The sequence below is a fragment of the Nelusetta ayraudi genome, unplaced genomic scaffold (assembly GCF_046127955.1).
Source record: "Nelusetta ayraudi isolate G7.1 ecotype Tasmania unplaced genomic scaffold, CSIRO-AGI_Nayr_v1 ptg000063l, whole genome shotgun sequence".
Classification (NCBI taxonomy): Eukaryota; Metazoa; Chordata; class Actinopteri; order Tetraodontiformes; family Monacanthidae; genus Nelusetta; species Nelusetta ayraudi.
The window spans coordinates 5,326,499-5,343,241 of NW_027466113.1; the positions used below are offsets into that span (position 1 = coordinate 5,326,499).

The 16,743-nt window shown below is 42.6% G+C and overlaps 1 protein-coding gene across 1 annotated transcript; it reads left to right on the plus strand.

Annotated features, from left to right (window-relative positions):
• The first annotated feature begins 39 nt into the window (after positions 1-39).
• lpcat3 (lysophosphatidylcholine acyltransferase 3) lies at positions 40-16,167 on the plus strand. The gene is made up of 13 exons (XM_076040748.1): positions 40-702; positions 2,766-2,873; positions 5,153-5,259; positions 6,133-6,226; positions 6,361-6,398; positions 7,398-7,576; positions 7,711-7,819; positions 7,909-7,995; positions 8,442-8,605; positions 12,654-12,801; positions 13,430-13,585; positions 14,467-14,610; positions 14,695-16,167. The coding sequence occupies exons 1-12, from the start codon at positions 621-623 to the stop codon at positions 14,584-14,586; spliced, it is 1,392 nt and encodes a 463-aa protein (XP_075896863.1). The 5' UTR covers positions 40-620; the 3' UTR covers positions 14,587-14,610; positions 14,695-16,167.
• Positions 16,168-16,743: the final 576 nt, after the last annotated feature.

Sequence of the window (16,743 nt, forward strand, 5' to 3'; positions counted from 1 at the left end):
TAATTAATTTGATTTAATAGTATGATAAATATAAGTGAATTAGATTACGGGAAGTGCCAGAGAGTATTAAAAATGTGTACGTTAACGTGCGATTATCATTTGTGACTCATAAAAGTCATTCTCTCGATGGAATGGATATAAAGGGGTTTCCATTCTTCGTTTCGTTTTTTCTTTTTGTCAAGACAAGCGGTTTTTGTTTGTCTTACCTTGACATGTTTCAACATAATTTCTCTTACGTATCATTGAGATGTACACATTTTAATTAGCATGTGGTGTCGCTGACATCAGCTTGCACTACAAAACAAAACAAAACAGAATAGGCTGACTAGAAACGGCGTTTAGCGGGAAGGCCAGGTGGGGGCAGACTAACATCGCTTTAATCCGTTAACCCCGCGAGACTCGTTTCCAGAGACACGTCGTGAAAGTAAGGGAAAGGGGGAGAGGTTATGTGGACGATTCGGCATGAGGTGGGTGGAGAAGTTTGAGGAGTAAACTTCGGCATGAGATTGCTCTTCGCGGCGGGGCCTTAAAAAGCACCGCGGACAGTTGCACACGTAGACTGTCGTGAAGCAGCTGTCGTGCCGAGCTGTCGCCAAGACTCGCTTCCGCCCACAAGAAAGATGGCGGCTTCCTTGCACAGCTTGTCGGAGTTATTAGGCGCTCCGGAGCCAGCGATTCGACTCATTTTATCCATCATTATAGGTAAGTTTTCACCTCTGTGTTGTTCCACCTGGTGCTTGTCGACGTTCCCGCAGAACGGGCAACACGACCGAGAGGTGAACTTCTTTCAACTGTTCCGTATGACTGCCATTCACTGTTTTTATAATGGTCAACAGAGCACAACATTGACAGTTATCGTTCCAGTGTTTACACTTTGGAACTACACCCCAGCCGGCAGGGCAATAACAGCTCGCAGAAATTAGTCTTGTGGCTTTCGCCCGTACAGTTTAGTCTTTTTCATTCTCAGCCTGAGTTCACGTTGCTCTCACCCCATCGTTCTGTTTTGCTTTCAAACATTCAAACATCACTTCTCATTAGTATGGTGTCCATGCACCCATTGCAAACCCCCGTGCTAGTTGTGATTACTATTTAAAACAAACAAATGTATATGTGTGAAAGAAAACAGCACTCAATGGCAGCTATGTAATTTATTCTTGTTGTTATTTCTTAGTTATTTATTTCTCAGTCAAACATTACAGTCCAGGACTCAATGTGGAGTAGTGTAGCAGCTCACCCCCCTCTCTTTCTGTGTGTGTGTGTGTGTGTGTGTGTGTGTGTGTGTGTGTGTGTGTGTGTGTGTGTGTGTGTGTGTGTGTGTGTGTGTGTGTGTGTGTGTGTGTGTGAGAGAGAGAGAGCAGTAGGGGAGGGTGCCCTTCGTGGTGTCCTCCCTGTACTTTAGCCCGACACGTTAGTGTGTTCCTGGCAGCCGTAAGGCCTTGTCACTCAGACCGTGTGTGGTTGGTCCAACGGCTGTGAGACAATTTAGTTAGTGAGCGCTGTTGCATTCTCATCATCTTGTTATTGCTTAACAGCGCTTGCACAATATTGTGGTCTGACTGCCACTGCTTTGCACCATAAACGGGGACATCAGGTGGTTTGTCCATAGCTATACATAGTCCCGTGCAATGCAGACTTTGCAAATCCAACAACAGTATGGCGTATTGTGGAATGTGACGTTTGAGCCTTGATCCGTATCTCACACAAATCTGGAGGCTGTGTCTTGACACAACAGCAGCTCTGTACTTGTTGAATGCTGCAAGAGGAAATGACTGAAACTCATGAGAATACTTGGTTACAACAGTGCAACAGTGAAGCTTTTTGTTATTTTTGTGGAAAAAAACACACTCATAAAACGTCTACAACTACACTTGCATGGTTTGTTTTGTTGCCGGGAAGCAAAGCATAATATTCTTGTCCCATAATCATGCCTCCACAAGTGCATTTTTGTTATTCAAGGAAGCAGGAGTTGACATCAACACTGTTTGCAGAATACTTTCTTACTGTCATGTCCAGCTAAATTTGACACACTGGGCTTTCAAACAGTTTTTATATAACTGACAAATGAACCATTTTTGGCTGCGGTACATGTGATAGTGCTGTGCATTTCTTGTTACGACTAAAAATGAATTCCTCAGGATTGCTTCTGACTTGCATGCATAGCTACGAGCAGTTTGTTGCAGAGTTGTTATCTAAGAGTGGAGTTTAAAGTTAAATTGTTTTTATTGCATCAAATTTACCATATTCTGTTAAATTGTTACATCGGCAAAGTGTATCACTTACACAATAAAATACTGAAAAATGTCATCTGTTAACGTAATTTTGGACAAGCTGATATTAGCGAGGTAAAAAAAAAAAATGTTTTTCGATAATAAGAACTCTTGCAATGCATCAAACAATATGTTACATTGTCTATTTTGTTCAATTCTGTGTTGAAGGTACAACTCCAGTACTAAAATACTGACACAATTACTGCATGCCATCGACTTGCCAAAGAGATTGCCTGGACTTTTGGTCCTGCAACATAACTAGGTATAAATATTAACTGATCATTTCCTCTCAGTCAACTATGGACATTTACCTCTGCCCTGAAATTCCCAGCAATAGTAGCAATAGGTTCAGGTCCAGTGATAATAGTGTAATAATAAAGAGTTCTAATTTGAGGAAGTAAGAAATATATTGAGTCCATTGTTGCTCTTATCAAAAATTGTCATGCATGACCTTCCGATACAAAGTTTTGAATAAAGATTCTCTCTCTTTCCCTGCAGGTTATCCCTTTGCTCTGGTGTACCGTCACTTCTTGTTCTACCAGTCTCCCACAGTCATACACCTCTTTCACACACTCTCTGGACTCTCACTGGCAGTATTCAACTTTGGTAAGATGAAAGAAATACAAGTGTCTCTACTCCATTTCTAAATGTTTTTATGTTGAATTAATTTAAAGATCGATAATTGTTTTTTTTTGTTTTTTTTGTTTTTTTTAGCCTGCTTAACCAAATGTTTTACGTTTAAAGCGATGGTCTCACTACCTCCTGATTTCACTAACCCCTAACATCCACTAATATCTGTCTCTTCTTGGTCATGGCGAAGGCATTTTAAACAATCGAGAGCTACAGCTGTAATGCACAAGTAAAATAAAAAAAGGTTTGTGATTCAATTTTTCCACTCGCAAATGGAATTCAGCATCTCAGTGAAGCCCGAGATGAGACAAACAAAATGAGCCCTGTCAGCTGAAAAGCAGCTTCTCCACAGCATCATTAGTCAAACAAGTCAGCAGAAAGCCAAACAACACCCTCCATAACACACACACACACACACACACTAAATATGTTTAGCCACTGATGGCTCAGCTTAAATTATGAGTTATCAGAAAAAGATTGGAGATTGAAGTTTGTGTGTGTGTGTGTGTGCGCGTGCATGTGTGTGTGCGTCACGTGTAAACCTGATTAGACTGTAGGACAACCGTCTGAGCCTGGTCTCGTGGAACAGTAACCCAGCCTAAATCAAGCACATCCAGTCATTCCACCATTGTTTGTCAAGTCAATAGTCATCCGCTGAACGGCTCGTCTTCCTTTGGCCACTTGTGTGAAGTCAGCAGTCTGAAGTTGCATGACCGCAGATTTGTTTGTGTGCCACTGAGTGAATCAAAACGTTGCACAACACCTCCAACCTTGTTCCGTCAAAACACAGAGATGTCTCTTAGGACTTGCTAGTTCGTTAACTGGTTTGGTTGGAGTTGTGAGGCGGAATGTGACACGGTGAATTGAAATATCAACCCGAAACCTATGAACTTTTAAACGGCCATTGCAAATAATCTTAGCAGGAATCCCTGTTTTCTCAACCCAAGCAGACCCACATTCTTGGCTGCCTTATTCCAAATGAACCTGCTCGTCATGTCAACACAAATGTGTATTGTTGCCAGAGGTGTAGACGCTCCGGTGGTGAGAGCAGTAATGGTGCCTGGCTCAGAAACACAGGCACTGAGGAATAGAGCTGGAGTTAGCAGAGGTCACAATGGTGCGGCTCTCTTTGTGAGTGAACAGGATGGACTGGACATCCGAGGCAAAGCCATTTGTATTTATTTATTTTTTAATGTATTCAGTTTTTTGACGGGGACTGGAAACGGGAAGGCCAAACATTTGATTTCGGACAGCAAATGTGTATTTTACTCTTGTCAAAATAAAGTGTGTGTGTGTGTGTGTGTGTGTGTGTGTGTGTGTGTGTGTGTGTGTGTGTGTGTGTGTGTGTGTGTGTGTGTGTGTGTGTGTGTGTGTTGCGTGCCTGCCTGCCTGCCTGCCTGCCTGACAACAGGCAACTGTAGGAACTGTTTTTTTTTTTGTTTGCCTGGAATTTGCCTTCATTGGAAATGGAAATGGCTTCATAATGAATTCATGGCAGTTGACTAAGCTTCTTCTCCCTGCTGCTTTTCCAAGCCGTGGTCAGGTAGAACAGGAAATGTGGGTTTGTTGTCAGTTAGCTCACCTTGACGCTTACACGACGATGCCTTTATTGTCATTGAAGCACGTAACGTGTACAACGAAATTGTACATCCTACATAGCTCGAGTTCCCTGCAAAATTATAAGGTGTTGCTCTCATCATTGACTGCGCACATTGACAGCTCTCTGCTTGCTCCTTCCCTTGCTGTCAAATAACTGCCTCTTACCCTTGTTTGTCTCACTGTGACCTGCAGTTATTTCCTATTCAGAAAGTCTGTATTTGTCTTGAGTGATTTTTTTTTTTTTTTTGTGATTACATGTTTGTTTGTCTTTTTTTTTTCTTTCCCCTTTAAATGAATGCCAACGTTGTAATTTTTGCTGCAATGGAACACAGGCCGCTAAAATTGATCTCCTTCTCTCTCCTTTACTCTGTTGCGGCAACACTGGGATTTCACAGAAGGTCTGTTCCTCTATCTTTCTTCATGTACAATGCTCTTTGCATTTTTCCCACCAACATTCCTTAAATCTGATTTCAAGTCCTGTGTGTGATGGATTTTTGTCCTCGCCGTCCTTTTCCCATCTTTGCTCAAACCAAACTGTGCAAGGGAGAAAAAAAGCAAAACATATACTGTATATGCTGCTGTCTGGTCAGCCCAACAGGTCTCCATTGAGTGCACTCAAAATTCCCCTCCTCACCTTCTGTCCATGTCTTGGCCAGGCTCTCAGATCTATCACTCTGTGGTATGCATCCTAGTCCAGTTCCTGATGCTGAGGCTCATGGGAAGGACGGTAACAAACGTCCTGAGCAGCTTTATTTTCCAAATGGTGAGTCGCTTCTGTCTTTCCGCTCTTGTCCACTTGCCTATTTACTGTAGCAATGCTAGTTGCACACAGTGAATAGACTCTGCAGTCCAGTGTATAAAACTGCCAATTAGAGGTCCCACATAATTCCAAAGTCACCAAGCCAGGGCCATCATCAGTTTTAAGAAAAATTGGCCCTTTGTGATGTCACGTAAGGCACAGAAACCTTCCCCGAGTTCCTGACCACATGCGCGGTTGAGTTGTTTTCATCCTCTCCCAGACATGTTGAAGATAAATGGAAATCTTTTAGCAGTGTTTTTGCTGAAAAATGAAAATAAAGGGTGAAAATGCACTTTTCTGGACAGCTGCAGGGCTTTCTTCTTTACACACTCAATCATGTGAGTGTGCAAAACTAGAAAAAAACTACTCAATCTAATCAGTGTCTGATGCTTAGCTAACTGTGCGATGAAGGTAATATATGTTCAACCGTGACAATCCTGACTGACTATTTAGTTTTAAATTATTAGCAAAGGAAATTAACTTTAAAACAATATCAAAAGACGCATGCATCATGTATCAGCTAGACTTGAAATGTCACTCATTTACTACTCAACCCTATACTATCATCAGATCAGAGGGAACTGAGCTAAGACACTACAGTGGATATTTTTTTGCCATAAAGAAGTAAAACTTCTGACACATTGAAGTCATATGGTTGAGCAGCAAATAGGTAAAAGTTCAGTTTTGGCTGAACTGCGTCAGTATCGTCGGTTTCGCACCCAGAATTCCACAATCACTCGGTGGGATGAAAAAACTCTTGTATTCGTTAATGTGAAGCGATTAATGGCCCTGTGGTGTGTTTGGTGAATGTCTCTCTTGTTCTGTTTCTTCACGCAGGGCTACCTGCTGGCAGGCTACTACTACACAGCAACGCAGGACTATGACATCAAGTGGACCATGCCCCAGTGTGTCCTCACACTCAAACTCATTGGTGAGTTCTGGCTTCTCCTCGGGTTTGAATGGAGGATGGTGCATTTCCCACACCATCCTGTAATTTTTAAGTGTTTGAGTGTTAATCACATTGGTGAGCCTATAGTTTTCTGTCTCCCTTTTTTCTAATTACAGGTTTGTCGTTTGATTACTATGACGGCAGGAAGGAGCCAGTGAGTTGTTTGATTCCTTTTTTTTTTTTTGCCTTCTTGATGCTTTGTCAGCGTGTCTACGCCGTCTGTCTTTGTTTACTGGCTGCCCGTTGTTTTCTCCCTTTTACAAAATTATAAATACTTAAAGGGCATCGAGCCACTTGCTGAGTCAGTATTTATACAAACAAGAAACAGATCAGAAAGACTAAGACACCTGCAAGAAGAGTATTAATTATACCAGTGTATTGCCCCATGTTTTGCTACTAGGGTTTCCGGACAATTTAATATTTCTTTTACGATGGATAAAACATTTTTTTTCTCTCAATCCTTTGTTGCAAAACTGTTATGGAACTATTAAGCTGTCAGTAATCCTTGTAATTGCTAGGATTTTCCTCTGTAAGTAAAAGAAAAATACCTTTAAAAATGCACAACCTTGGCTGTGCATCTCTTTGCACCGTATCTAATTCACAGTCTGCTTAAATGTAGAGTTTCCCTCCCCACTCGTCTGGAAGCTGGTAGCGTCTCCATTCCGCAGTCAACGCAAACTTAAAACATTAAAAGTCAGCAGCTTCTTGCCTCAGGCTGACCAATAATATGCAAATGACGTTCAGGAGAACCTGTTTTTTTTTAGGTGCCAACTCTATGTAATGAAAATCTGTCTTGATAGCTGCCTGCTTTTTATTTCTCCAGAGGGCATTTTAATGCAGAGGTGGAGAAAAAAAGTTGTTCCTGCCTGAATTCACCGCCACCGCTGTTGTGCACTGTGGTGCTTTGAAGGCTCGATGGCTTCTTATTTACCCTGCTTCTATGCTGAAGCTTTACTTTGTGTTTCATCTCTTCCTCTTGTATAATTCAAATGCAAATATATATTATAATGTGGTTATTATCAAGACTGAAATACCAGTCTTTGCTCCAACTACTGATGTGTCAAGTTCGTCCCCTTTGACATGACATTTTCTTCCGCACTCAATTCCACCCTTTTCACTTTATTCCTTTCCCTGTTTCTCTCCCCCGCTCCAGTCGGAGGGAAATGAGCAGCAGAAGAATTCGGCACTGCCGTCTGTGCCCTCCCTCCTCGAGGTGTTCGGCTTTTCTTACTTCTACGGAGGCTTCCTGGTTGGGCCGCAATTCACCCTGCTGAAATACCAGCAGCTGGTGAACAGAGAGCTCACTGACTGCCATGGAAAACCCCCGAGCAGGTCGGAAACACAAAGTGATATCGCAAAGGAAAATGAACCCAGCAAGCGACTGCTCACACTCTGTGGAAAATAATTAGAATTTATAATGTGAGTGTTTATCTTCTCCCTGCTTTATCTCACTATTCCTCCACCAGTGTTGTACCAGCTATGAAGAGGTTTGCCTTAGGTTTTTTCTACCTGGTGGTGTTTGCAGTATTCAGTACCTATTACCAAGACAGCTACTTCACTACAGATGAGTTTGGGGTGAGACTGTGTCCTATCTTAACATTGACTTCAATGTTTTACATGTTCTTGTCACAACTCAAGTTTGAATACCATGTCCTTCTCCGTAGGCCCAGCCCTTCTGGTATCGCTGTGTTTATATTCTGATTTGGGGAAAAATCAGTTTGTATAAATATGTCAGCTGCTGGGTGATTGCGGTAAGTTACCCCTTTTGGCCTGCAAGAGCGTGCATGAAAGTTGGACTGCTGTGACCATTCCCAGAAATGGGGGAAAAGTCCATGTTTTTGTTTGTTTGCTCGCTTCAGCCTTTATAAAAGTGTGAGCTAACGCGTGAATTTCAAGAAATCAAACCTTAAACATGCTGTTTTTGTGACACCTGTGCGTGAGGCTGCTCCACTGGGTTGCTGATGAAAAATCTCAATCTCAAAATGAATATGATATTGCATCCATACATGTGCTGCATTGATGAATAGCTCTATTAACACGTGGTGTTGAGCCTGGAACTGGTTGCAAAACAGTAAAACCGCACCTGCATCGTGATGCGAGCCCTCTGAGGCCGCGTGAATCCAGCTGCTGAGGTTCTTTTGTTTCCCGCCATGACACCCAGCTGCGGTGGTAATGGCGTGCGTCTCATGTGCAACAGGAGGGCGTGTGCATCCTGGCTGGACTGGGCTATAACGGCACGCAGGACGGCAAGCCTCAGTGGAACGCCTGCGCCAACATGAAGATGTGGCTTTTCGAGACGTCGACGCAGTTCTCCGGAACCATCGAGTCCTTCAACATCAACACCAACGCCTGGGCTGCCAGGTGAGAGAGCGGCGGCCGCTAATCCGTGCCCTCGCCTGGCCCCCACTCAAGGGTTACGCTGTTAAATATTTACTCTGGTGATAGCGCCGAAAATGGGGGGGAGGTTGTTACAGTTCAGTGTCATACGTCATCCAGGATGAGTAGCGTGGCATCACATGAGTGCACACACCCACACACACACACACACTCCCACCCACACCAAAGGCCTTCCCCCACAGAGCGTCTCACTGCGGCTGAGATGAGCAGGGCAGTGGGAGTGCACTTCAGTGGAGAGGCCTCAAAGTTTGCCATTTTCATGCCGTTGGAGGCATTTTTTTCCCCCAGAAAGTGCTTGTGACTCCAGTCGATGATGACCACATGCGGAAAGCAATTTATCGAATATACAATTCATTACATGGTCTATTTCAGTTGAATGGGTTTGCCACCTAAGCGCTCTGTCTACTATCTGAAAGTGCAGTAGACACAAGGACAGTTGGCTGGGAGGCGAGAAGGGAGAGAAGGGGAGGGAGCAGACTGCCTCTCATCGGCAGCGTGAACAGTGCAAATCGCAAGGAATCTCATCTTTTCCAATCACCTCTTAGCGACACGTTCACATCTGGGTCTAAGGCTGCGTTCAGACTGCAGGCGAATCAGATTCAAATCTGATTCCTTCTCAAAACATTTATTTTTTAGGGCTGACTGTCCACACTGTTTTTAGCAAGTGTCCAAATGGGATCTGGCTCTGTTTAGACTGGGCCTCAATCCACAATCCGTTTTGCAAAAATCGGATTTCGTGTGATTTGTGACTGTGACCATCCGGTTTCAATCTGGATGGGCCAAAAAACATATTTTTGCTTAAATGAGATACAGATCTGACTTTGTGGAAACGCCACATCCGGAAAGTAATGCAACCTCTGTGTCACTCTAGGTCTGCGCTCAAACAACAGTGAGCAGGAGGCTGGAGTGACAAATGGAAAGAATCGTTATTGTTAAAACTTGCAGGAAGTTAAAGTGAAAGTGAACACAGTCCCATGGCCTCAGTTTCCCTCTATACTCACATTACAGGGTTGCGCTCAATGCGACTTTGTGTTGTTCCTTTGTACATGCGGGTCGAGTCAGATCAGGATGGTGACTCATTCACACTGAAGATTGTTAAAACTGGCGTGAGCTGTCTCTCTGCCCGGCCCGACTTCTTGTGAATTCTGTTGCCACTAAACAGGTGAATGTAATTAACAGGTGGATCTGGAACAACCCGTCTGGTTTACGCTCTCTGGCTTCAAGCTCTGCCTTTGTCCAGTGAATCCGTCAGCCTATACAAAGACATTCCGAGCCATTACTTGCCTTGTGAACAAAGTCCAAGAAAACTTTTACTTAAGATTCAATTTGTTTGTGCTAAACCATTTAGTCTAATATAGGAACATTTTCAAAGACATTTATAGTCAAATGATGCTCCTGTCATGAGTCATGCATTTAACAATTGGATCAGTTTACGGATTAAAAATCTGTTTGCCCTCCTCTTCTGTAAGCGCAGAGCTGGAATGAATTTTAAACATGTCGGATGTCAAAACCACACAACAGACAACCAGGAAGGAGCCAGTTTAAACCCACAGAGGCACAATTAATTAAAATGAGGACGAAATTTGGAATGCATAGACTTCCCTCTGAATTGTATTTCCTGTTTGGCACAGCTCTGCAGAGTTAATGTTGAAGCTGCCAGTCTGTTAAAGGAAGGGGAAATCTGCTCAGGGAACAGAAATCGCTAGAGTCTCTATATGTGTGGCTGCTGCTGCTGCTGCTGCTGCTGCTGCAAAGTGTTTTTGTCACTTTTGAAAATGCCACCATGTAATTTTCATGCCCTTGTTTAAATAGCAAGCAAACCTGTGGAACCTCCGTGTGCCCATGGGGCATGAAATACAGTCACACCACTGGCCAACCAATACGTGGTGAAGTCAATAAAGTATTTTTTCTGCTGTTTCAGAGACACAGCATTCAAATAGTCACATGTACTTAACGTATGTATACACGTTTAATTACACCTCCATTGCTGAAACATTGCTGTTCTACATTAAAAAGTTTAAATATAGTTAAATCAACCTCGATTAGCTTTGTGTGAATGTTGACATTGTTATGAGAATGCAAAACAGTAAAATACAGATACAAAGTGACGCGTCATGTTTGGGGGGTTTAAACAAATGAGTGTTAGTAGTGAACACACGTGATGTGTGCCATCCCTGCATCTGTGGGATTGCTGCAGGCAATGCAACTAAAGTCTCTCTCTTTGACAACGCATCACTTTAGCCGCGTTCAGACTGCCAGCCAGAATCCGATTTTTAGCCTATCCAGATTGAAACTGGATGGCTCTTTTGTATTCTGAACAGTCACAAATCACATGAAATCCAATTTTTGCAAAACGGATTGAAACCACCAGGAAAAAAAGCAGATAGCCAGATCCCATTTGGACACCTGCAAAAAACACTGTGGACAGTCAGCGGAACGGATTTGAGAAGGAACCTGATTTAAATCGGATTCCCCTGCAGTCTGAACGCAGCCTTTGTGTCCCTGCTCACATCTGCTGCTGGTCTAAATGACCATTTTGGTCGCCAGATCCACAACGCCTCCTGAACGCCAACAGACCTCACCTTCCTCAAAGGTCTGACCATCGGCTCCGACACGGTCAAAGTTATTTATAGTTGGTGAGATAGAGGCCTGGCAGGCCACACGAGACTGCTGCCTAAATGCAGCTTTAACCAGGATTTATTTTGTCATCTGTCTATACTGGCTCCGCTCTCCAAGTTTCTCACTTCGTCGAAGCATGACAGGAAAATTTCAAAGATATGTCGTCTCACTGCCATGTGGATGACAGTCAGATGTAGGTATTTTCTTTTCAAGCCGCCGACATGGGTAATTTGAATGTCCCGTATGATCGTCTGTCTGCACTTAAGCGGTGGATGGCCAGTAATTCTCCTTAGCTGAATGCAGAACAATCTGAGCTGTTCATTATTGCTGCCGACAGCACGGTTTCTCAGGCGGATAGTGCTATCGGGTCATCAAGTTTCTTCTGTGTGTTCTAATCTGAGAAACCTCGGTGTTATTGTGATCAAGCTATTAATATACACAAACATGTCAGGCGCTTGTCTCCTAAGTCTCTCTCTCCCGCCTTCACCTGAGAATTGCAAAAGTCGGAGTTGGAAAATGGTTGTGGGTGCTTTTGTTCCATCACGTCGGGATTACAGCCAGTTTGCTTGTCAGCTGTCTCGGCAAATCATCCATTAACACACCACAGCTGAGACAGAAGGTCAGTAGGTCAGGGCAGGTCACTCCTATCTTGGCCTCATTGTGCACCTGCTTCCTGTCCACTTCAGTGTCCATTTTAAGATTCTGGACATGGCACATCGAGCCATTCATGATCAGGCACCTGCCTGTACGTTTGTGGTCTTGCTAGCAAACATACAGGCCTCACTGACGTGGTGCCTCTTGATTTGAGCACTTCAGTCTTCCGTTGCATATTTAAAAAGCAACTACAAGTGTATCTTTTTAGACTGATGTTCTCGATTCTACTTTGTGATTCTATGGTATGTTTTCTCTTTTTTTTATTTTATGCTGTTGGTGTCTTGAGATAATCTTGCAACATCTGGGCTTCACAGTAAATGAAAGCTAATGCTCCATCTCACACATGAAGATAATGAAGTGATTGAACAACCTCCAAGCCTTTTATGCCCGACCCAGATGATGCAACACACTCCAGGCGAGCACAGTTACTTCAGACTGTGCACTTCAGACCTCGTAAACGTCGCGCGTTCTGTGCACACGATACCGCGTGTGTCCACGATACTGATAGAAAAGCCTGGGCTGTCACTGAACGGATGAGTGCTGTTGAAAATAAAAAAAAATAAAAAATGGGTTGAACTTTTTTTTTATTGCCGCAGTTGCTATGCAACAACAACTTTCAGGTGAGTGCTTGCCATGTAGGTTGTTACCGCTGATGCATTTACGTTCTCTGACTGTAATTAGATGTCTAGTCAAAAATAGTCATCTTCCCTCCTTTTTTTGTTGTTTTCACCCTGTATAGAAACGTCTTTAAGAGACTGAAGTTCCTGGGCAACAAGAAGGTGTCTCATTTCAGCACCCTCCTCTTTCTGACGCTTTGGCACGGCTTTCACTCGGGATATTTCATGTGCTTTGCCATGGAGTTCATCATCATCACTGTAGAAAAACAGGTAGGAGCTCAACTATTAATTATAATTGCACATACAATGGGGTCTTTCGCCCGAGCGATAGACCAGCTTTGTTTCAGAGCTAGTGTATTGCTGGGGCTCAGCCTCTAATAAGCCTTAATGAAGAACAAACCTTCTGGTACTTGTTTTAAGACTTAATAAAGCTGTTGTTCTCCTCCTTGCTGCAAAGTTCTGCGTCGTATTCCCATTGCTATTAGTCGCTCTTTAAAGATCCCATGTTTCACAAAATTCCCTGAACCAAAAAATGCACCCTTCATCTTTTTATTACTAATTTAGATAGTGTATGTGCTAAAACACACAGTTCTAGGCCGCTGCTTTTGTGAAGTCACAAAGGGCACCCATACACTCAGAGGTTATGAACAGTCTGAGGTTTCGAAGGTGCAATAAATCATCTCATATTGGGAGGATGTGTTTGATACAGCGCAAGCTGTTTTTCAACCACTTGAGTCTGCCTTGAAATATAAATACATATGTGTATATACAATATAATTAGGGGGTCTTTAATGTATGCAAGTGCTCATTGCAAAGAAAACAAATTGATCTCCTTCACAGTTTGCAGTCAATTAAGCAGTGAGTGAGTGCTCAGGAGGTTGTGTTGTGCTTGTTCCAGGCCCAGGCACTCGTGAAGGACAGTCCCACGCTGACGAGGCTGGCCAACAGTCCACTCTACCCTCTCATCTATCTAGTACAGCAGTTTATACACTGGCTCTTCATGGGCTACTCGCTCATAGGTTTCTGCCTCTTCACCTATGACAAATGGTTAAAGGTAAGAAAAATCTCACCGCAGAGCCTCCTCCGCGCCCCAGATACTTAGAAGTGTAGGTCTCAGTGCAGTGGAAGGAAACAGAGAAGGAAAGTTCCAACAAAGAGATGGTGTCCAGACCATAAACCACACTGTAATCAGTCACACACTACACAAGCTTAACATATCGTGCAACTGGGTCTTTTTCATATATGCCAAAATACATTGTTTATGTTTATTACGTGAATATAAACACTAGAAATGCTCAAAAAAACCAAATGTATTTTTAATTTTGTGACAAAATATTCCTCACATTTTACCTTTTTTCTTCTCTCTAACACGATCTTCAATTAATATGATTCCCACAGAAACATATTTTATCAAATTAGATGACTTGGAAGAGGGAATCGAAAGAGCTGAGAGATGATGAATGCGTGTCCTCTTCTTTTACATTTCGTGTCAAGAGTAAACCAGAATAGCAGCACAGTGTAAAAATTAGAGTGCAGCTCTTAAAAAAAAAAAAAAAAACCCTGAAACTTTGGCATCACACCACAAAATTGTTCGAGAACGATCCAATGCTGTTTGTGTATTATTTATTTACTTTCTGTTTGGCCAAATAAAAATGTGGAGGGATTCAGCTATTTGAATGCGAACTTGAAGGCATCGCACTAGAATTGGCAGCATGTCGGGAGCAGGTGGCAGGTAGATTGTATCAGGTGGGCTTCGTACTCACAGTGCAAGTGAACAGTGGCAGGTATTTTACTTCTGTGACAGATATGTGCAAGTGTCGCAGGGGGAACTCCGATAACAGAACGCAACGCAACCAGATGGCCGCTTCTTGTCGAAGGGTACCGGCAGGCCTGTGTGTGAATTTGACTTTGCTTGTCGCCACCTTTGTTTTTCAGGTGTACACGTCCGTCTACTTCTGTGGACACATATTCTTCCTCGTAGCCTTTTTAATAATGCCGTACCTTCGTAATGCGCTGGTGCCTCGGAAGGAGCGGAGCCAGTTGAAGAAGGATTAATGCTTGGGATGTAAACCTGGCATGGTAGGCAAGTGCAGACTTTGGGATTTTTTCCCTTTTTTTTCAAATGAGCACATTTTCAATATGTCTGTTTCTGTTTTGTTTCAGGTCTGCCTAAGACTGAATATCATCTGAAGGGAAAAGTGAATTTCAAGGAGCAGAATGGAAAATATTTTATGGCCTTTAATGATGATGATAATAATAATAATAACAATAATAATAATAATAATAATAATATATGTATATATACATATATATGTACATATATTCTCATAAAATTTCTATATATTTTTTGTTTTAAAAAGGGGGATGTTTTTTCTAAACATTTGGAGAAATGTTTACATAAACTTACCATCGTGCCACAAGGGATAATAATGAGCCAATCGGTGGCGATTTCCTTCTCTTACCCCCCTCACAACTCCTGTGTTTCTCGAAGTACTTACAGAACTTGAGAGATGTGCACTCTGTTGACACAAAATTGCACTCTCAACTGTCAGGGTTCAGACTTTGCTGTCGTCTCCAATGTGCCCTTATGTTTCATTCCGCTCATGTCCAGCACCCACGTTAAACCACCACAGCAGCAGCTCCTGGCTGTGGGTCTCAGCACACAGCCAGCCTGCTCTGCACTGCACTACACTGCACTGCACTGATGTAGCGACGGAAAATATGTGCAGCCAATTTCAAATGACCGATGAAGAGAACAATCATAATCAAGCTACGAGGTCTTCTTAAAAGTAGCTGGCAGGGGTCGTAAAAGCACACAGTTGTTTTATTGTCCATGTTCCAAATGAACGTGTGTGTGCAGTGCATCTTTTCCAGTTTTAATTTGATTTGTGGTATAAAGTTGTTTTTGTTTTTTTCAGTTTGTCCTGTAAAAAAAATGGTAGATTAGTACTTTTAGAAGATACAAACTAACAGGAGTTTTTCACCTGCCTTCCCCCATTTTATTGTGACTGTTCTTTTCATTTTTCGTGGTTTATCTCCTCTTTTTTTCCTCCGTTCAGCCAACACGACTTCTGAGTCTGCCTGGATTTCTCGCCTCCGTTCTGAAACACGCAGATATGAAAGCAGAAATAATTCACAGTGGGACTGGCACACTGCACCAGGCATTCAGTCACAGCTGTTAACCACACTGGTCCATTGTACATTCACTCCAAAACTCCATTACTAGGCTTGTTTTTCTCTCTCCCGTGAAACTGACATATTGGATGAATGCAACCAAAAACATCAAACGTTTGCCGTTGGTAGTTGATGAGTAAAGACTTTAGTTTTATTTAAATTGTCTTGGCTGGATTAAACTGCTGGATCCTTTGTATTCTGGTGTAATGCTGCCACTGCCTAGGATGCTAGCACACCTAGAGGAAGAAAAAAAACAACTTGCTGTAGCATTGGACTAGATTTTGGTAATATTTGTACATGATGTGATATTATGTATTCCAATGCTGGTGGACTACTTTTTGCCTTACTTCTGCCAATTGTACTGAGGGGAAAAAAACAACACTTTGTCGGGAGTGGACTGGGCAATTTTCAAAGAGAAAATACACTTTTATAATGTTCATTAAAAATGCTGCATTTCAAGAATTGTTGTTGTCCATTTATTGTTTCTCTGTCCTTTTCTCACGTGTGCGTGTATATCCAAGTTCTGGGCATCTGTAGATACACAGTGGCACAATATGACAACCTCCTAACAAGAAGACTGTGTGTGTGTGTGTGTGTGTGTGTGTGTGTGTGTGTGTGTGTGTGTGTGTGTGTGTGTGTGTGTGTGTGTGTGTGTGTGTGTGTGTGTGTGTGTGTGTGTGTTTATATATATATATATACATGTAGGTAAAATGTATATACAGTATGGATATATGTGTGCATATAAATATATGTATATTTTTATCTAGACATATACACACACACTTAAATACATGCTTGTTTATATCAGCAAATAAACGAACACCTATTGTCAGTGACTTAATATGGCTAAAACACTTCGGTGCCTTTTTTATGCCAACACATTGAAATGTCACACACGGGGTCCTTGTCCGAGAGGAACGCAAAGAGAAGCCGGTGAAATGACGTCATTTTGCAGTCTGGCCTTTAAAAGGAGGGGACGAAGGGAATTGGACTCACCGCTGAGATGTACGTGGTTTTGAAGTGTGTCACCAATCAACT

What these genes read in the sequence shown, in the direction of transcription:
- lpcat3 (XM_076040748.1), top strand. Translation starts at nt 621, where the DNA reads ATGGCGGCTTCCTTGCACAGCTTGTCGGAGTTATTAGGCGCTCCGGAG. An exon ending in ACTGGCAGTATTCAACTTTG is followed by an intron (nt 2,874 to 5,152) that starts GTAAGATGAAAG and finishes TGTCTTGGCCAG; the next exon opens with GCTCTCAGATCTATCACTCT. An exon ending in TCAGCTGCTGGGTGATTGCG is followed by an intron (nt 7,996 to 8,441) that starts GTAAGTTACCCC and finishes CATGTGCAACAG; the next exon opens with GAGGGCGTGTGCATCCTGGC.